At 31.8% G+C, this 22,902-nt stretch overlaps 1 protein-coding gene and 1 long non-coding RNA gene across 2 annotated transcripts in view; one reads left to right on the top strand and one right to left on the bottom strand.

Annotated features, from left to right (window-relative positions):
- LOC108917033 overlaps positions 1-8,398 on the bottom strand; it is a 44,079-nt gene extending 35,681 nt beyond the window's left edge. Inside the window, exons 1-2 of the mRNA XM_023454372.1 lie at positions 8,215-8,398; positions 3,765-5,329 (exon numbers count right to left, since the gene is read on the bottom strand). Of these exons, the coding sequence (XP_023310140.1) occupies positions 3,765-5,303 (1,539 nt within the window). The 5' untranslated portion in view covers positions 5,304-5,329; positions 8,215-8,398. The remainder of the gene's footprint in view (positions 1-3,764; positions 5,330-8,214) is intronic.
- Positions 8,399-18,567: 10,169 nt separating this feature from the next.
- LOC108917085 lies at positions 18,568-19,609 on the top strand. The gene is made up of 3 exons (XR_001964792.1): positions 18,568-18,687; positions 18,751-18,902; positions 19,058-19,609. It is a non-coding gene; the product is annotated as an uncharacterized LOC108917085 (long non-coding RNA).
- Positions 19,610-22,902: the final 3,293 nt, after the last annotated feature.

Here is a 22,902-nt window from a genome sequence, read left to right as displayed (position 1 = left end):
AGTTAACAAATCACGGCGTAACGATAATCTTAAAAATAAGTTTTATCGTTACTTTATTAGTTTTCTGGAAAGAAAAAATGGTACGAGCACTCTTATTTAAATAAATTGAATTGTTTTTGTTTAAATTCTTTGAGGCTCCAAAAATGTACATACCTATCTTTCTATGAAATAGTTCAAAATATTTACTTGTTTGATGGACTATTAAATTTTAGTTTTTTATTTTAGGTGCCCAATAAAACTATAAAAATTAGTGTAAGGATTAAAATTTATTTTACTATATTTAATAGTAAGATTTAAGCCGGTATTTATTTGAGGCGAAGATTAGGTGTTAACTAAAATTAATCTAAGTGTTATAAGTACATGAAGCAGCACGAAAAAATATTTTGTTCGTTTTGGATAACATAGCCACACAAAAAAAGTCCAAATCCAAGAGAGTCACATATCATTTCCGAAGAAGTTCGATGCACTGAACACGATCTTGTAGTCGCAAGTCATGACTTCGATACAATTTCGGAGAAAAGTTAAATTTTTGGGTGCAACTGGTCCAACAGATTTTTTCCTAAATTTTGTCCAAATACCTATATCGTTCACGTAGTATTTTGAGGAGCTGAACTCGATGCCATTAATAAAATTTACCCATGATCTCGACATTTCTCAGAAAACCCACTATTTGGGTGAAAACTGGCAAAATACTACGAAAATGATATATTTGAACAAAGTTTAACAAAAAATCTATATTTGGGCCAGTTTTTTGAGAAACATAGAGGGCATGGGTAAATTTTATTAATAGCATCGTGTTCAGTGTCTCAAAATACTACAAAAATTATATTTCTAGACAAGGTCTAGGAAAAAATCAGTTTTGACCCATATTTGGGCCAGTTTTCTGAGAAATATAGAACTCATGGGTAAATTTTACTAATGGTATCGTGTTCAGCATCTAAAAATTCTACGAAAATGGTATACTTGGACAAAGTCGAGGAAAAAATCAGTTTTGACCTATATTTGGGCCAGTTTTTTGAGAAACATATAGGTCATGGGTAAATTTTATTAATAGCATCGTGTTCAGTGTCTCAAAATACTACAAAAATTATACAGGGTGTTCCTAAATAAGTGTCGCAACGGAAAACNAAATCACGGCGTAACAATAATCTTAAAAATAAGTTTTATCGTTACGTTATTAGTTTTCTGGAAAGAAAAAATGGTACGGGCACTCTTATTTAAATAAATTGAAATTTGTTTTGTTTAAATTCTTTGACGCTCCAAAAATGTATATATTTTTCTATGAAATAGTTCAAAATATTTACTTGTTTGATGGACTATTAAATTTTAGTTTTTTATTTTAGGTGCCCAATAAAACTATAAAATTTAGTGCAAAGGATTAAAATTTAATTTACTATATTTAATAGTAAGATTTAAGCCGGTATTTATTTGAGGCGAAGATTAGGTGTTAACTAAAATTAAAGTAATTTAAGTGTTATAAGTACATGAAGCAGCACGAAAAAATATTTTGTTCGTTTTGGATAACATAGCCACACAAAAAAGTCCAAATCCAAGAGAGACACATATCATTTCCGAAGGAGTTCGTTGCACACGATCTTGTAGTCACAAGTCATGACTTCGATACAATTTCGGGGAAAAGTGGAATATTTGGCCAAGTATGGGTCAATTGATTTTTTCCTAAATTTTGTTCAAATACCTATATCGTTTTCGTAGTATTTTGAGGAGCTGAACTCGATGCCATTAGAAAAAATTACCGATAATTTCGACATTTTTCAGAAAACCCACTATTTGGGTGAAAACTGGCCAAAATACTACGAAAATTATATATTTGGCCAAAATTTAGGAAAAAATCATTTTTGACCCATATTTGAACCAGTTTTTGATAAATATAGAGGTTATGGATAAATTTTTACTAATGGCATCGTGTTCAGCATCTCAAAATACTACAAAAATGATATATTTGGACAAAGTCTAGGAAAAAATCAGTTTTGACCCATATTTGGGCCAGTTTTTTGAGAAATATAGAGGTCACGGGTAAATTTTATTAATAGCATCGTGTTCAGTGTCTCAAAATACTACAAGAATGATATATTTGGACACAGTTTAGGAGAAAATCAGTTTTGACCCATATTTGGGACAGTTTGTTGAGAAATATAGATGTCATGGGTAAATTTTACGAACGGTATCATCTAGAGCGCCTCAAAATTCTACGAAAATGGTATATTTTGGACAAAGTCTAGAAAAAAATCATTTTAACCCATATTTGGGCCAGTTTTTGAGAAATATAGAGGTCATGGGTAAATTTTATTAATAGAATCAGTGCCTCGAAATACTACAAAAATCATATATTTGGACAAAGTCTAGGAAAAAAATCAGTTTTGATCCATATTTGGGCCAGTTTTTTGAGAAATATAGAGTCATGGGTAAATTTTACGAACGGTATCATCTAGAGCGCCCCAAAATTCTACGAAAATGGTATGTTTGAATAAAATTTAGGAAAAAATCAGATTTGGTTGGGTTGGTTTTGGGTTAGTTTTTACCCAAATAGTGGATTTTCTGAGAAATATCAAGGTCATGGGTAANTGGCGAAAAACAAAAAAAAAAATTAAAGTTTTGACACCGTGTATCTCGAAAACGAAAGCCCGGAGAGAAAAATGGAAAAAAAATTTTTCTTTTTTCAAGAGGAATTTACAGTTTTCCGTTGCGACACTTATTTAGGAACACCCTGTATATTTGGACAAAGTTTAGGAAAAAATCAGTTTTGAGCCATATTTGGGCCAGTTTTTTGAGAAATATAGAGGTCATGGGTAAATTTTACGAACGGGATCATCTAGAGCGCCTCAAAGTTCTACGAAAATGGTATGTTTGAAGAAAATTTAGGAAAAAATCAGATTTGGTTGGGTTGGTTTTGGGTTAGTTTTTACCCAAATAGTGGATTTTCTGAGAAATATCAAGGTCATGGGTAAATTTTGCTAATGGCATCTACTTCTGCGTCTCAAAATATTACGAAAATTATATTTTTGGACAACATCTAGGAAAAAAACAGTTTTGACCCATATTTGGACCAATGTCACCCAAAAATTTCACATTTCTTCGAAATTTGTAGTGAAGTCATAAATTTGCACTACAGGATCGTCTCTACCGCATCAAATTCCTACAGAATTTTTTTTGTGTGGCTGTGTAATTAATGAAATTTGTTGAGTATGATGTCTGGCAGTACAAAATCAAAGAAACAGAGAGTTTCTTTTTGTGTAGAGTCTACGTATTCGTTCAAAATGTATACAGGATATTGTGACTTTTTTAAGTTTTTCGAAATATTCGTTTTTCAGCTTTAAAATGTTGATTTGCAGCGTACATAGTACTACTAATCTGAATTTGTTTACTGTACATATAGACATAGAACATTAAAAATAAATATTTGTGTCTACTGTGCATATCTGTTAATTGCGTCTAGAACTGTGAATTGATTTTATAGATTATATAAGCATATTTCTATAGTGAAAGATTTTGTATTAAAATCAAATAGTAGGTTTAAATTACAACAAAAAAAAAATCATTGGAAATTCCTATAAAAGTCCAAACTCACATACATTTTAATTTTCCATATTTTTTATCGTATTAATTTTTGTTTCTTTTGTATTAAGTACCTAAAAGATTACTTTGCAAAATTTTCACAAAAACGTCAGCAATACTGATACTGGTTATTCTTGAATGGATTCGATTCTTTAAAGGCAAAATAAGCAACAAGTTATAGCTAGCCTCACCTCAGGAGTAAACAGCTTTTTCTTAAAAGCAGTTTTGATAGAGGTAAAGTCAAATTCTTCTTTCTTACTCTCATCGGGCGTCGTCCTACTATCATTCGTCAGTTTGCTATCGTCCACTTTACTTTCGTCACTCAAACACTGTCCGTTCTCAACAACTTCGTTACTATCACTCGTATTTAAAATGTACTCGATATCACTAGCTCTCAGTTCCACCCTCTCCGGAGACACGTTATTTTTCGCGACAGACACACAACTGCCCTTCTCACTATCGAAACTGTCCTGTGTCTTTTTGTTGCCCTTCTGGAATATCTTTCCGGTATTTTGGAAAACTTTCTTGCACTTGGTCTTGGAGTTTTTGTACATCTCCTCAAAGTTTATAGTTACCTTCTCTTTTTCGGTAAAAGCCCCGACCCGCTGATGAGCAGCGTGTTCCAACATCAGGTTGTTGAATTTAGACCTGAAGTTGTTCCACGTATCCACAGCCTTCTTGGGTTTCTTCAGCAGACTGGGTCGTCTTAATCGGATTGGAAGTCTACTTCTAGCCTTGCAATATTCCATGCTCTCGGTATCCGTCCTTTGTTCGCTGGGTTCTGTATCCTTTCCATTGCATTGCGAATTGTCTTGCAAATTGATTTGACTTGCTGAAATGTGTTCGATGCTGGAGTGATCGGAGGGTTGTAGCTTGGGAATTTCTTCGATGTTCTCAAAATCGAAGTCATTGAGTGACTGAGATAATCTGTGAGTTTTCTTTAGGGACCTAGGTACTTTGTAGTAGCCATCATTAGGGTCATCGTCATCGTCGTCGTGTTCGCGCAGAACAAGGTTGGGATCACTTCCAGCAGATTTTATCACTAGAGGGATGTCTTCTAAACTCCTCACGAAAATCTCGGTTTGACTCACGAATTTCTCACTTGGATGACTCTTTGGCATTTCTTCTTCTTCGGTCTGGAGCTTTTCTTCTTCCGATGGTGACGACAGCACGATCTGAACTTGACTTTTGACAACTTTGACGTTGACTGGTTCATAGTTTGTTTGCTCGTTGTCGTATAAATCTTCTTTTGCTGCCTCATCAGAAGACAGTTCTTCCTTGTTTTTATCAAAGAATTTGAAGCTTATCCTTGGCACGTCGTATTCAAACTTACCGTTGTTCAGATCTAAATTAGAGGATTCTATTTTCTGACCAGACTCCACATCGACATAGAGGTCTGTGTCGCTGTTATCTTTGTTTATATTATTGCTGCTTCTATCAGACATGGCCCTGGCATCTTCAAAGTCGCCCTCGTCTTCAGAAGAACTAGTATCTACGTAGACGCTGTTGGGTAAGCTCCTGGTTTTGTCGTACTCCAATTGAGCTTCCTGTAGGTCGTAGAAACCAGAGGATCTCTTGGACTCCTTATCCGACTTGTCTTCATCCTTGAAAGGAGACTTTCGGAAAAGGGAAGAGTTGAGATTCGGTACCGTCACCCTCCAGTGCTGCTTGTTGATTTTGTTGGTGATGAACTTTTTCATTTTCCTGTCGCGGTGTCTGATTTCCTCCATTTAATCACATTTTCGTGGACGCGCTTCTGTAATAGACCACAATTGAATCGTGTTATCACTGCAAAGTTAAAGGTAGACTGAATAAAAAGTTGTGTGACAGCGTGTGACGTACCGGTGTTTGAAAAAAAGAGTACGAAGTATAATGAAACAAATATATAATTAACAGGTAGCAGGTAATTTCTCGTGTGCGAGATAAGGACGGACGATCGAGTAGGCTGTGTAGATGGGGAGCCGACACTCACACATGCACGACTATGAATCGCTGGGAAGGTCAAAAAGTATTGTTATCATTTTTGTAATGACATTGTACAACGGTTGTGAGTACAAACGTGATTTTTATACCTGCCATGGGATTCGTCGGTATAGGATGCCTAACCATGCGTATTTATTTCTATAAAACCTCAAATATTAGTCCAACTGGAACGTTTAAGTCTGCGATGCAATTTTGGAAAATTAATTATGCCCAGAAGTGACGATTTATCAGTAAAAGTAGCAGAAAAAGTGCAATTAATTCTAGTTACGCTTCTACGAATTGAGCTCTGTAGTGTTGTAGAATGCAAAACATTAAATTAATTTGAGATTAACGTTTTTGATGCCATGGTCGTTCATAAAGATGTCTTCTCATATTTGACATTTTAATAAAAGTTGCTCAACATTGCAAAATTGTATTTTAAACAGCATGTCGCCCAAATTTGACCTGATCATTATTTAAACATCAAAGTTAAATATTACAGACGCGAATTTGTGTATTCTTTGGAACAAAAGATTATGAAAAGATAAAAAACTTGTTAACTCACTTAAGAGAATTAATTACCTACGCCAGATTTTTGTATTCACTTTCTATAGTTGTATTTACTTGTACAAGTTATCGAGGTGATAAATTACAAAATAAAATATACTTAAATCATTAAATAGTCTTGTAATACTCATCACCTACTTTTGTTTGCAACATAAAAAATGGATAAATATTTTTCCTTAAGGGATCAAATATTGTACACGATTGTACCATTTATAGTTTAGGGAGATGAGGAAAATAAATGACTTGGTGGTGACTGTTGAGTAGCCAAGGATCTCTAAAGTTTTTCATAAAATTTGGGTGAATTTTAGTATGTGCAAAAACCCGCACACCATTAGATGAGTTTTTTTAATCACTAACAATAAAAGGTCTAAAATAACCCAAATTTTCACTTTTTTGCCTACCAGAAAAAAACTATAATTTTTATTATAATGTGAAAGTAACCAGCAACAAAACCTTTAAAATGGCGATTTTTAAAATCCGATACGATAATTTGTTGCTCGGGAAATTGCAAAAAAACTGTCATAATTCGATTATTGCTAAATAAACAATAAGTTTTGCAAAAGTCAACCTACGACTTTGATATTGCATAAACAGTTGGCTTTTATAGTCCTTAATATGTGATTAAAATTTCAGACCGATTCATCCAATAGTTTTTGCAAAATTCTAAATGTTTATCCAAGAGACATTATTTTTGCAGTAACCTGACATGCAAAATTACCAAGATATTTTAAATCTGCGGGTGTCATATGAAAGAGAAATACTTCTTTTATTGGAAGAAATTATTTTATTGCAAAAAAATTGTTTTTTACCACTGCAAAAACGTACCACAAAAACACTGTCATTTTTGTCTTATAAACAATTAGAATAAATTTGTTGATATTTGTTGATATTTAGAGAGATTATTTTTCTATATTCGTAAAGCTGGTATTTTTACACAAATAAAAAAAAAAAAAAGTTGCTCTAACTTAATTTGTGGCAAAGTTAGACACTTTAAAAAAAATCACAGCTACTTTGTTTATAACAATTAAGACTTCTAATAAGTGCCATTTCGAAGATAAAGAGCTACATTTTCTATGTGAAATTTTTGAGGACGATAGCTTTGTAACAGCATCTCTGAGAATGCTCCAAATAATGACTTCGATACAAGATGACTGATTGTGAGAGTCAGTGGAGGGGGAACCTACAAATCCACGAGCAAATTGATAGAGCAAGTTATATCTTGTTGACCGATTTTGATATTTTTTTTAATTTGGGGTACCTTCTTGCGTACATCAAAATATGCATTTTGTTAATAAATAAAAATTTAAATTAATCCAGTAATTTGTTTAAACATTAAAAAACAAATTTTTTTCTGCAAAATATCAACATGTTTTGTAATTTTTTGTAATGAAACATTATAGGAATGATTAAATATCATTTTTTAATAAATTAATATTGCAATTAACTAAGTTTTGTTTAAACTTTTACCAAAAAAAAATCTTAATTATCAACATTTTCGGAGTTATAGATATAGGTTCAATTTTTTTCTTATTAATATGTTAACATTTAAATAATTGAACAGATCCTTGGCTACTCAACAGTCACGACATTTTCCTTATATCCCTGGGCTATTATAACAGCGATATATCGATCTCAGCTATTTCTGCATCCTTAGTAAGGCACTTTCAAGTGGTCTTCTTTGAAATTAATATGTAAATATTAGGAACTTAGTTATGTATAAAACACAAAACTTTTATAAGGCTTTTTTATTTTGCATTATTTTTCTATACGTTATTTAATTATTTATATCATTTTTAGTTATTATTTTAGACAATTATTAATAATCAACGTCTCATGAGTTTAGATATGTTTTGCATACATTGAGGATTCATATTAAAGAACATTTAGAAGATTTTTTGATAGAAAAGTTTATAGAACTAGCTTAGTACATACTTCTAAAATAAGTAAAAATTCATAACTGTATATTTTCACTGTAGATACCTACTAATTATTTTTCAGGCGAAAACTCATTTGGAACGAAAATAAACCCAGACCAACGTTAGAAATCAATTGGCAGCAGAAAACAAACAACTTTTTATTCAGTATCCGATCTATTTCTGTAAATTTTATTACCTTTGCGTTATTCGAAAACAATCGAAGATATCCTTCATCCTAGCCACATGGAAACGGATTTCCAGGACAATTTTCCCATCCGCACTTCACTCAATTCGCACACTCCCGCGATCGACCCGATATTTTGACGGATTTTCGTAAAAGTGCTCTATTTCCACAGTACAGCCCAACGCGAAGTATGGGAGAGTTATATTAAGTCTGTAGCGCTATAATTATCACATGTGCGAGTGTGTGTGTATTCCTACAGTTGTCCTTTATTAACAGCAGATAGCAGACGCGTGGATGCCCGGTCAAAGAAATAGGATGCCAAAGGGAGACTGGCGCGTTACCAACCCTGGTCTGGAAGCACGTTCAACTGATTCGTTCTATATTGCAACTGGTGATAATTACGCAAAGTGCTGCAAAATTAGATTTCAAGGTTCAGTTTTTCTTCCGGAGGATTTCGTTACAGCTTGTTTTCAACTGTGAAGGTACTGGGATTGCATCAGTGTCCTTGGAAAAAAGTGAACTCTGATTGTGACAGCGAACTTTTGTTTTAAACCAGATACCCGCTCCAATCCGTTTAAAAAGCTAATGGGCGATTTTATGGAAATAATTTGCTGTTTATAGTTTCAAAACATTTTTTTGTCACCTATAATGGCCGATTTTTCACATTTTCGTTCAGTTACGATGAACTAGATTATTGTCAACAAGTGTTTCAGAGGAAGGAAGAGTAATTTTCAAAATTTAGTCATCCTGTAACTAGTAAAAACTTTTAAAGTTAAATATATTTGGACAAAGGACGTTACTATATTCGGGCACATATTTTCTTAATAGATCTTTACAAAAATACGTTTGACACAAATATTAAACTTATTTCGTAGAACGAAACTTAACCAATCGCATGTCAGTGTTACACAAGCAATTCAAAAACAAGGAAAAGTATCAATTTACAACTTGCATAAATATTAAACTGACCCTTGCACTGCGTCTATCATTAACAAAAAAGTCATTCTAACAGAAACTAATAATACTAACGCTTAAAATATGATTTAAGACTTAATAGTCTAAAATAAATCAATATCACTGTAGACTTGTTATGAAATCTTCACAAATGTAAAGAAAAATGTTGTAACAAATTTATTAGCACTTTCTCCACGTGAAATGTCCATAATTGTCGAGAATTTTCCTATGCAAGTAATAGATTCAGTTTAGTCAGTATGGATGGGTAATCAAGAAAACTGTGCACAATTTTACGAGGAAAAATCTCCAGGAAGGAGTAGTAAGTTATTGGGGCGGCCTCACCCTGGCAATTAGGCCACAAGTGAGCCCTTTTTACGTGCCCTGTCTTCCCGTTACCTATCCCACGTCTGCCTGTGACACTTCTCGAACTTTCCTGACGCCCTGATGAAATCCAGGATTGTGATCTATGGAAGGTTCCTCATTTTATGCCTCAACCTCCCGAAGGCTGCGCAATGTCCCAAAGAATGGATAGGGGTATCCTCCCATTCTTCACATTTCGGGCATGATCTCCACCATTTGGTTTAGGGCTCCAATCCAGGATCAGCAGCCATCTCGTCTTAGGTTTATTAGGCCCATGTATAAAGCTATGGGCCTACCTAATGACCTAATGTTTGATGGGCCCATTTACTGAGGGCCTAGTTAATGCTACCTCGTGTGATTCCGAAGAATGGTTCAGGTTCCTGACCAGGCCCCCTGAATACAGGGATACCCATAAGGCCCGGAACCCAAACCAACTCTACCTATTTTCTTCTGAGCAGTAGCTCCAGAATATTTTCACACTCCTGAACAAGGGCGGATCTTGTTTCTGGGGAAATATCCGTCCTTAATTGCCACCATCAAAATAGCGAAAATCTCTGCCGGAAAGACTATGGTATAAAATATCGAGGAAACTATTCTCGTCCAGCACTGAGTGAGGAAATAGCAACAAAAGAGTAACAAAAACTGCACTGAGGATATTCTACATCATGAATTTTAAATATAGCACTTTAAAAAATCTTGGTTGAATATTTATATGAATGTAATAATTGGGACACCAATAAAAAAAGTTATATTCTAGTTCATTTCTGACAAGGGTAGAGAAAGGGTTTTTAAAGTTTTATATCAACAAAATCGAGACTACTTCGTAAAATGAAAATTTCTAATCAAATCCAGATGATGGAAGGTGGCTGGTCTTTGTAAGTTTATGTTATTTTTATTATAACATACAATTAGAGGGGATAATTTGCAGGTAAATAACATAATTTTACACTTTGTAACATTAAGTCGCCTACAGTCTTCAAGGTTTTGACGGTAGTGAAAATGTTCATATCCTCAGCATAAAACAAACAAGATAATATACTTATGCTTTTTATAAATACACATATAATGGTCCCAGAATAGAACCCTGAGGTACATACATCGGAATGAGCTAGAAATTTTAAAATTGCTTTCAATTATATATGGCGTGACATTCTTTTGGTTGTTATCTAACTTCATTCTTCAAAAATGTTTGTATTATTAATATTACCAGAGCTACAGAAAAACGTCTTACGTGTTTTTAGATATAGATATATTATAATATAAAATAAAAAATATATAACTATGTTAATATTAAAAGTGTGTATAAGAAAATAGTACAGCATTATGGAATATGTAAATTATTGATTATGTTTCATGTTTTATACGTGCATTAGAGAAGATGAGAAGTTACTGAGAGATAGAATTTATATTAATTTAAATTTGTCTATTGACATAAACAGTTTTGAAACTGAAAAATACTGTTTTATCTTTTCGTGTAAAATATCTTGAATGAAATAACCGGTTTCTCAACTCAGACGACGATACTTGATGTTATGTAACTGTTTTTCTGATAACTATAAAGTCAGCCTCGTAATTTTATATATTTAGTCATTATTATATTTGAAGAGCATAATAATAGGTACAACAAACATTTTTGGAATTTGCTATATCTTAAATTACATTCTGCCTTTCATATTTCATAACATAAGTGTTCAATTTTGATTTTTTTTTTATATTTCCCAGGAATGCACGATTTAAGTAATTTTTTCTTATCTTTACAGAAAAGTATTCAGGAAAAAACGTATATTGATACCACAGTGTTAAAATTAAATAAAAAATATAACAAATTGTTCAGATAGGTGAAAATCTTATAATAGTAAAAGTCAGTCTCACTAATTTTATATTGGTGCTTTGTCCATCACTTCTTCGTTTTTTACTTCTTTGACAAACTAATCATGTGTTTCTTGTACAAATAGTCACAATTCAATGGTCTATTAATATTAACCTTCTCCAATTTGTAAATTGTAAACAAAAATAGTTCGTAAATATTAGGAATATAGTTTATCACATTTTCTTAAGATTAACGAGGCTATACTGTATAATTTTAAAGAAAGGTAATTACAAAGACCATTGCAAGGCACTAAAAATACACGCATACCTCCTTTTTTTATTTTACTTAAAGGTATTATTAGAATTGCAATAGCATGTGTGGTAGGACTTTATTTCTTCTTTTTTTCCTAATATAATGTCTATATGAAGAGAGTGACTTTCTTGCAAATGAATTTGAAATTTGCAATTTGCAATTTGCAAATTAATTTTTTGAACTTTTCTTCAGTTTTTTGCAAAGGTGTCTTAAATATACTTAGCACATCGCATAGCAATGTCATGTTCAAAATATTTTAATAGGCTATAAAGACATTTATAAATATAAACTGTTACAATTTTCAATAGCTAAATGATGACCAACTCATGTAAAAATCACGGCATTTAAAAAGATTACCTTGCACTTATAACAGCAATTCTACCGAGATATCTCGTGAAATGTTTCGATTAATCCATTTTAATTAAGACTCGGACGTATAATGGAACTAATAATTACATTTTTTAATGCAATTATGTTCGCTTAACTGGCTCTGATTAGTACCTTGAGAGATAACAATCTGAGATTAAACTGGCTAACCAGAAATGATAGGTAGTCGCAATCATTAACAAACTTGTCTAAAATATTCCCAACATATTCTGAGCAAGGTGAGAACTATTAATTTTGTTTTGAAATTGGAGATTGACTGTCGAAATGTTGGAAAATAACTTGTCGCCGATCTAGTGTACCATTAATAAGTGTCATTGAAATAGGGCCCGTATGTTTCCTGTTTGCTTTTCCCAGTACCAAAAATGAAATTTTAAATAACACCTAGAATATTCAAAGTTTACAATCACGGATTTTTATGTTTTGTATACAGACTGTAACAGTTATTATCTTGATAATTTCGGGATCATGTGAAAATAAAATATATTTATTTTGTAAACGTATGTCCAAAATTCAACCATTTCTGAAAAATCAAAATTATTCAAATCAAATTTGAATAATAAAGCAAAGTAGGTAAGTAGGATATATCGATGTAGTCATGTCATACTTTGTCAAACATTAGTCGCCATATTGCTAAGTGAGTTCATTTGTGATTGTGGTTCAATTTGCTGAAAACTCTGTAATGGAATCTAATGAAGATTTAGGTGTACCTGAGGAGATCTGGAGTGTGCGAAAGAGGTATCTTTGAATCTTGTATCGAGAAATTTATGAATGTGTCTACCACCGTTTTGTGGATAGGTGCAAATTTCATATTTTGGAAGAGTTTGCAAACATCAACTAGGTATTTTAAAAACATCAAAGCTGTACATTAAAAATATAATGAAGTTATATAACACCCAGAAGAAATATAACACCCTGAATAATTGAAACTAATTTACAAATATAAAGAATTTGCGATTATTATTTGGGACATCTTTTGTATTATTGACACCAGACCTACGAAAGAATCCATCCTAAGTGGGACTCTCTGTAGATACATAATTTTAATTACGAAGACGACTTTATTACTTAAAAAATAAAGATTCGAAACGTGACCGAGTTTAAGACTAGTACTACGAGAAAGAATTACTTTAACTTTAACTATTTGTTTCACAAGCAGGTGTCAAAAATATTATTAACAAACTGTGAAACTATTAAATACAATTTTCTGCATCAAAGACCTATCGTTCACCTTATGTCGTGCTCGAGTCCAGATACTTGACTTCACTCTGGTGAATAATAATATAGGCCAGGTTCTGGCAGAAAGACCAGTTTTCAACAACATTTATTGCCAAAAACAATTGCCAACCCCGCTCGGGATTTTATTCGAAAGTAAAGTGAATATTTACCAAATCAGATTTATTCGCCCAACTTTCGAATATCTTGAAAGGAAGTAGAAGTGACGTTTCCTACATTTGCGATTATCTTTCTGCTCGGTTAACAAGAGGTATTTCTTTAAATCAAGCAACGTGACCGAGAGATGTCAATGAATACAAATTCTTTGCTAAATGTGAACTTGCAAGTCAGTTAGAGAAAATAGATAACTATTTACGTGTTGATAATGGAGAAATATTTCTGTAAGTTATTGTGTAAATTAAATATCGGAACTAGGAAGTAATGATTAAGATAAAAGTATGATTTCATTAAAAATATGTGAACTTTTGTTATTTCCTTATTCCTGTTATAAGAGACGGAATTTTAAAATACTTTTATATCGTAAATAGAGAAATATTATCCTGTCATTTGAGAAAGGTTAATAATTGCTAAATCACCAAATTTCTAATCTAATTTAGGGGCAAGTAACCTTTCTAAAGGAAAGTGCAAAAAGTTAAGAGATAGTCCTTTATATTTTAAGCAACACAGTGGACTAGGTCAATTATTCTAGTGAAATGTAGGTGTTTTAGACAAAATTATTGTCCTGCAAAGACTTCACTATTCACAATATTCCTTAAGTTTCTGAATGTTAGATTTTACATTACTTAGTTCCAACAACTACATCTATTCTACCATTGTGTCTCTAAATAAACTACGTATCCAACTTTCTACTCTAGCTACATGTGTCGTTATGTGATTTTAAACGGCCTTACCGAAGGAAATTTTATTTTGCTTAAATATTTTTCCCATACATCCTCCACCACATCCGATTTACCCCCGAAACAAGAAAATATCTGGGTCAGCTTCGTTACCTCCTTATTGTTGTTGCTATTTCCTGAAACATTCTGAAAAAACAAACTTCTAAGTCTAAATAACAATATTTTATATATTTTGCTATTTTTTAGACATAGTCAATGAAATACATTCAGCAAAAAAATAAGTTAACTTTTTTACAATTTTACGTTGAATATTTCAAATGTTGAGAAAAACAAAATTAGAAATTAAAAAAACATTATGAGAAAAACTTTTTTAAATTTTGAATTTTTTTTTTCGATATTTGGTGAGTATTTAATGAGAAATTGTGAGAAAAATAACGCAAAAAATTTGTTACATCTTAATCATTAATTAATATTTAAACAGCAATAAACCTGCTCCTATAATTTTTTGGTACTTTTTCAAATTATTGCTGTGTATAAAAAAAAATTCTCAAACATAGCAAAAGGCCCTTGAAGAGGATCGATTCAGGTTTTTAAAACCCACCTTCCGTTTGCTGTACGATCATTAGTTCATGTGATTCATGATGGTAAAAAAAAAGATGAAGAAAGACTTTTTACTCAATAGCCGCTATTTCAATGAGAAATACTCGTACAGAAAATTAAAAAATAAATGACCCTGGCCTTAATTAAGCCAGAAAAAAATTTCTGAGCTCATGTATTGATTTGAAAAAAAAAAATGTAAAATTTTTGCATTGGATTATTTCTTTTGACAACACCGGGAGTGATGCTCAAAAAATTTTTTCATCTCCATATTTCAAAACTAGAATCTTCGATCTTCAAGATGTTCCTTCTTTTTCTAGATACGACAATTATTCACAAAGTTACAGCCTTTCAAAAATCACTAAAAAAATTTGGAAATTAAAATTTAGACATTTTTCTGCTCCTTTAATTTATTTGCTGAGTATATGTAGTCTTATTTTAGCTACGATAATCATTATCTGAAACTAAAGACGGCGATTGGTTAATTTAAAAAATTCGACGCAACTGGTTATTATGAGGACCCTATATAACTTCTTGTAGTGTTTCAAAAATAAAATATCATTCGTTTTATTCAAAAAGCGAACCATTTTATAACATTATCAAACATTTTGCAAAATATAAAATAGTCATTTCTCAAAAATTCTATGCTCTTAGAACTTTTTTGTTAGAAATACAATTTTAAATACAACAAATCATAAGTACCAAAAATCAATGTCGAGAAAATTTTGCTAGAAGTAGCAAGGGGTGAGGTCGTATATTTATAAAAAAAAGGAATTTTTTTGAGAAACGAATAGTTCCAGAGTTTTAAGTACCATGTACATTTAATAGACTCTACCTAATATTAACCAAGGAATTCAAAAACGCAATAATATACAGGGTGTTCTATTTAAAAAAAACAAAGTTATGTAGCGTCCACTCGAAATGCAACACTCTGTTAAGATAAAAATATTTTCATTACATGGCCCACATAATTCCAGACAACTTTTATTAAAACCATTTTTTTATAAATTATACAGAGTTACAGAAAAATCCCTCTTAGGTGGATAAGCCTCAAGAAAAAAAATGGAAAATAATTAAACAATTAATGGGGCTGCTATCCACTTATTACCTAGAAAGTCAACCTAATAGTACCATACAAACAATTTTTGGAGAAGTATGATCATAAAGGTGTTTTTGGAAAGTGTATGGTGAAAATATATTTTTGGTATACTGTGAGCAAAAGTCAGGTCTATGGAATTGGTCATCTTTTTCAAGATTAAATTACTATTTTGCTAGAAATTTTATTCGACACTATTTAGGGTAAAATGACTCGAAAAAGGAAGTATAGATTTTCACTCTTGTTTCGATTTCCGGCCCGGATCCCGACCTATAGCTTCTGCTCGACATAAGTTGAACGTAACCCAATACCATTCACGTCAGCAGACTTCTTGCTTCTGCAACCGTGGCCCAACAGTATCCTGTTTCTCGTCGTTCATGTATCACACGGAAAAGACAAAAACTTCATCCGACGAGAACACGACACTCTTAACAGAGTTCAATTATTCCATCAAAGTTGTGCTTACATGTGTCTCGGTATCAGCGCAGACATGTAATTAAAACTGTTACAAGATTTTATCCCTCTTTCGAACCATATATCGTCATCAAAATCACATAAACGTCTAGTAACGGTTTGTAGTGTAACTGAAGTTCTGATAAATGTCGGAAATTTCTGCACACGACAATATACGGGGTAATAAGAAGAGTTTAGACTGTTAGTACAAGATTCTCGAACCATAGAACTTTTTATGACAATTTTTAATTTGGTTTATTTAATTTAATATTAAATATATTATTTTACAATTTTCGTAATTGATAAAGCAAGTTCCATTTTTTCTACTTAATTATTGCAAATAATATGGCACGTAGCAATTGAAGGTCAGTAAAATTTATTGTTAAATAAATCGTTGTTTTAACTAGTATGTCATTAAAGTAAATGGTAAAGCACTGTTTTGCAACACTTGCGGTTTGGAGTAGATATACTAATTCAAGTTGCAAACCATTGTTTTGACATTTCCTGTATTATGTTCAATGGTAAACTGCATTACTTACCGGTTAATTCTTTTTTTATTACTGTTACTACAGGTATTCAACGTACCACTGAAAGTATTCTCGCAATATCTGTTAGAAATTTGATTCCATTCGTTCAAGCACATTTCGCATTCAGTTTCTAAATTACGACAAATTCTTCAATTTTCTACAAAGTTTTCCCGCGTATGCAGCAACATAATACAAATCTTAGTTATTAATTAGAGTAATTACATCTGAAAGACTCTTATATTGCTTTCTTCACCTGTTGAAATAGACAATACTAATCATTACTTATGCATGTATAACCTTGATATCGTAGAAATTGCAGCATTTGCGTTTAATACATGATTAATTGTCTGTTAATTTTATGCATTGCTAATTGTTAGATTTCTAATAGAAATTGTCATAATTTAAAACTGATAATTTCAACGAATACCAACATGGAGATCTTACAATTAGACGCTCAAAGTGACAAGTCGTTAAAATCAACATAGAAAATTAAGACTACTTTTAAAAAATGCCGAAATTGCTGGAATGTTAATGTGATTTCAAAGATACATACGTCATAAATATTTGTGATATACAGGGTGTCCCGAAATTAGGGGTCAATATTTATACAGGGTGTTCTATGTCGAAAAAGATTACTTTTTCTTTATATAAACATGGGTCCAAAAATTATTCCTAAGGAAGTTATAGCCACTTAGAGGGGCCACTCTATTACGTTTTTTTCTAAATAATTCCGAAACAAGTTGAGATAAATTTATGAAATTTGGTAATTAGCTACTTAGTCCGTTACTAACACGAAATTTACAAATTTTCATCACATAACGTTTCAACACTGGGGGGAGGGGGGTAAAATTTACCATAACTTTTTTATGCTTTGACTTTTTTGACTTTTGACTGAAAAGTATGAAATTCCAGAGTTTTTTTATTAAAACAAGGTAAAGATATTAAAGATATTTTGTACTCGAGCAGATAATCTTGGCTACTTTGATCGAAATATTTTATTTATGGTAGAAGTCATGTACAGTCAAAGGATTGTTTGTTTTTACAAAAGAATAACCTGCTGAGTAGCCCAATTGTTTTCCAAAGCAAAGATAGTGAAAAGTGCAAGCAGCTTATCCTGTGGAAATCTTCTTTCAGGGTATATTCAGTCCGTTTAAACTTTTTTTTTTAAACTCGATACGCACCTTTATAAATTAGTTTCCAGGCAATGCTGCGTATTTCAAATTTGACAAGACGAAAGACTGATAGAATAATTTCAGAATACACATTACGTTAAAAACGAATAACAGTTTCTAAAGTTTTATAACCTAATATTATAACTACAGGTAGTACGATATATTTTTTGAACGTTAATTTAACATTGTGCACAAAACCAAGGTCTCCTAAATATTCTGGCTTCTGCAACAAGAAATTTTGAATATAGTAGTCAGATTTAACGTAATTTACTTTCTCGTGAATGTCGTGACATTGTACTTCTCGGAATTTAAAGATAATTTGTTTTGAAATCACCAGAGATCTATTTCGTTCAATGCTTTCAACAGCAAACCGTGTACTCTGTTGAAATTCGACGTTGTATCGTTAATAAACATTATGAATAAAAGTGGACCCAAAATAGATCCGTGAGATACACCCGATCTCTGCATGTAACTTTCATTTGCCACACCTTAAGTCGAATTAAGGTACACCCTGTATATACAATCGAGTATGTCTAACCAGAAGCGGCTTGGCTAAGTAATTCTGTAAGTAAATTAAAACTGGAATGCATAAATGACGCATTAATATCTAGACACAGAATATCCTAACTACACAGAAGCGACAAAGTGGTTTCCCGCGTAAGTCGATTTCCAGTGCGCATGTGCTAAAATCGCCATGGAAACATGTTGTTTTTCCGTCAAGTAACCAAGCTTATTTATTTATTTTTAGGTAATCGATAATTCAATCCAACCTCACTTTTGTGTATTTATTATTAATATTTATTTATTCTAGACTTAGTGTGAGTGGATTAGTATTAGTGACTATTTAAACAGACATAATATTTGTGATGTATCGTCGAGGGGGTTATTATTTTATTTGTCGAGGGTGCCCATCCAAAACAGGTAGAGGACTAAGCTTCTTTCCATTCCCGAAGACTCCAGCAGGTAGTGTAATAATTAGCTATGTATTACAAAATTTGAAATATATTGAATTATTAAGTAGGTATATGTTTTGATAATTAATAAAAATCTAAATTTATGTACATTATATACCTACCTAAATAGTATTGAATGAAATAAACTAATCAATTTTCTTTTAGAGCTTCAGCATGGTTGAGAGCATGCAATAGAAAGGATCTTCTCGAGAAAAATCCACAGACACATAATTATCGACTTTGCGAGCTACATTTTGAACAAAAATATTTGTTCAAAGGTGGACTTCGGAAAACTTTATTTATCTTTGTATAAAATGTTACAAATACAGTGTGGTCTGTAAGTAATGGCCCGTAGAGAAATACTGAATTCTTTACTTTTAAGATTTTTTAATAATAAAAGCTCGTTACTTAAAAGCTTTCCGTTACTCATAAAAAGAGTTACGCTCACATTTACGTCACATACTTGGCTTATGTGGTGCCCTCTAGAAAATACATCGAAATAAATAACAGATGATCTCTCGTACCAAAAACATTTACCCTAAAATGTTTACATTCTTATATCCAATAACATAATTATTACCAAAATTTAATTTTTAACTTCAACACCCTGTATCTTTTTTATTATCAACATTTTATTAAGAAATGTTGGCTCCAATCGTAATATTTTGAAGTAAAGAATCTAGTATTTCTCTATGGGCCTATGGAATAATAAATAATATTGTGAATTTAATATTAAAAAATAAATATTTTTTTTGTGGTATTTGGATTTATTTATAACTATATTCCATCTACACGAAATTTTTAATTATAGTAGTAACAGATGCGTACCTATCATGTGTAAATCAAATTAGCTTTTTTTTAATTAAGCATAAAATCATGCCTTACATCGACAACCAATGTAATATAATTTATGTCCAACTGATTGTTTTATGCCACAAGCTACTGAAAATTGGACTGGAATTATGGATTATATTATACGTTCATATAAAAATTTAAAGGCTTAATATCTCAAAGTAAATTTTATAACCTGTTTTTTCAGTATATCTCTGATAACCTTTCTCTCAGTGTAACATGTTGTTCACCACCGTTCAAGGTCGTATATTTTCACCACGCTAACATCAAAGGAGCCGCCGTTTATGTCGCTTCTGTGTAGTTAGGATATTCTGTGATCTAGACAACTGGTTAGATAATGGGAACGCAGTAGGTGCACGCGGCAAATAAACAAACATCTTGAGGCGGAAGGGTGGCCTTTTATGACAGCAGGAATTTCATAACAGCGTGATGAGGAGGTCGTATGAAAGGTCAGAATCGAGACGGGATAGAGTGTTCGTACAGGTTGGAGGCCGGTTTTGATGTCAGGTTTGTTTGTTTGATAAAGAAACACTGTAATAACTTTGAACGACTTGTAGTAAACCACAGGAAAAACCGGAAAAAGGGAAGGCATAAGAAGACAGTAAAAGTGCTGTAAAATTCAAGATAGAAATTAAAATTAAGTGGAGGTTTAGTTTTATTTTTAAAACTTCATGAGGAAAATAAAAGGAGTCATCAGCTCAATTTTAAAAATCATTTTTACAGTATTCTGTACCTAATAAATAAAGGCTAATTTAATTAGTATGTTGAAAATAAGGGTAATAAAATATATCCATATTGTAGAGTAGTTTCAAAATCTCATGAGCCGCGAAATGCGCGAAAGGCGTAGCATATCCACATAATTACGTTGTAAAAACATTGACTCAGAACTAAGGCACTCGGGCATCAATAAAGTCAACTGGCGAACGTTCGTTATATATATTTTTATTGCTTAAATTAAAATAATAAAGAATAGAGCATTTTATTATGATATTTGTAATCGGCTTGACTTGTTTACGCTACGAGAGCTCGAGATGACTGTGAATAATGGATGTAATGTTTTTATGACGTAGAATAATTTAGGCGACGGTCGGAATTATGTTTCTGCGCATATCAAGGTCAAAGCTCATAAGATTTTGAAACAACTCTACTCATCATAATTACAAAAAAGTTACTAAAGCATCGGTGAAAATATTTCATTAACTAAGCAAAGGTAAAAATTATCTGAATTTGAATAAAATGTCATTAACCAGCAGCGGAGGTACTGACTGGAAGACCTACCTACAAAATTTCGACGCCACTGAGTATCCTGCAAATTCATTCAGTCCATTTGATCCTCAATTGTGTTTAAAAGAACAAGCACTTCGCCTATTTTATTCGAAAAACGAATCATTTCGAGATGTTTTTTTAGCCGAAATAGACTTACTGCACAGCTAAATAAAAAAAATTACAAATACTTAAAAAAATGTATATAGAATTTTTTATTTCAAATGAGGTTTTAAAAACAATACGATCATGAAAAATTTGAGAAATTTTGAATCTTGGAAATAACGAAACTCATTTCTAGCCCACTGAATGCTCCAAACTTGATCACATTGATTTTAAAAATGCTTTTGAAATAAAAAATTCCTACCATTTTTTTATGAAACGAACACTTAGTTTTATTTCAATATATTCGATTGTTACATTTATTTAGGCTAAAAAAATAATTGCAAAATTACATTTTTGAATAAAACGTAGTTATTTTTTCTTCGGATTTTCAAAATACTCAGTAAGGTGTACAATTGTAGGCAAATTCCGTGAATTTTTCATTCTAAGTCAGACACCTTCAGAGATATTTGTGTTGATATGATATTATTCAAAAACTTTAACACACTGTATATCGAAACGATGCGTTTTCGGACGTTTATGGGAACTTTTTTCCTTAAATTAATGAGCATTGCATGTGGCTGAATTTGTTAACTCATTTTTTGTCAACACCCTGTATACTGAAGGATACGAGCTTAAATTTGTAGAGAAACTATGTCTATCATGACGATCGAATATTTATTAAACTCTAGCAGCGAATAGCGTAATTTTTGTCAGAATAAGTGTCTAAGAAAATAGAACATTTTTTTAAAAACAATTTTATGGAAACTTGCTGATCTACCTCGTGTACATTGAGAAGTGCCAATATTAACAAGGCACCTATATTTGGGCAAGATACCCACTTTTTAAATAAAAAACTAGCAATTGTAGGTAAAAGCAATTGTTAGGAGACGATGACCCAATACAGAACATTGTTTTGTTAATACCTACATCTAGATACCGATATTTTCGCTTTGCTAATATCAAGACAACCATAACTGGTCAGAAAGATACACTACTTTTTAATCTTCCACAGTATAATTGATTTACATTGATAATTTTACCAAGGAAAGGTATCTTTCACAATCTCACCTTAAACTCTTAATTAGTCATACTTCATCGATCAGCTGCTGGAGACAGAAAGATAAAAAGCAGGAAGTGCAGACATGAATTTTAATATCCGCAGAAATGATTGGAATCTTTATAAAATAATTTACACAACAAAATTGGCATTGCAAGTAGTTGAAAATGTGTCTTTTTGTACTGCTGTACATATACCTACTTAATAATGTAAATATCATATTCGCAGCAAAATGACAAAGTTTTAAAATTTTAACAATGTGTAGTATACATTCATTGCTTTACAATACATTTGTTAGTATATTTGTTACAAGTTAAGTTCCTATAAGAAAGAACAAACTATTATTGTTATTTTAACATTAAACTAGAATAACTGTACATTGTAATTTACTTTCATAGCACACTCTCCCTTTCACTTAAACAATATTATACAAAGTGTATTCATTGGAAGCAAATGAAGGCACTGAATATTGAGAGAAAAACAAACTTTCACATATACAAATTTTGTCTCAATAATCCACAAAAATTCAACAAAACCAGCTGGTAAACATTTATAGAATAGACAGAATTGCCTTCAATCTAACATTTGGCACAAAAAAATTAATAGAAATTGCTATATCATAGATCCAATATTAACTTTTAAATATTCTCGATTGCTATGTTACACAACTCAAATATTTATTATTGCATAAGTAAACTCAGTAAAATTTTGTAACTATACCTAATTAATAAAT

Source organism: Anoplophora glabripennis, unplaced genomic scaffold (assembly GCF_000390285.2).
Source record: "Anoplophora glabripennis isolate ALB-LARVAE unplaced genomic scaffold, Agla_2.0 scaffold69, whole genome shotgun sequence".
NCBI classification, from domain to species: Eukaryota; Metazoa; Arthropoda; class Insecta; order Coleoptera; family Cerambycidae; genus Anoplophora; species Anoplophora glabripennis.
This window is presented reverse-complemented; position numbering and strand designations above follow the sequence as displayed.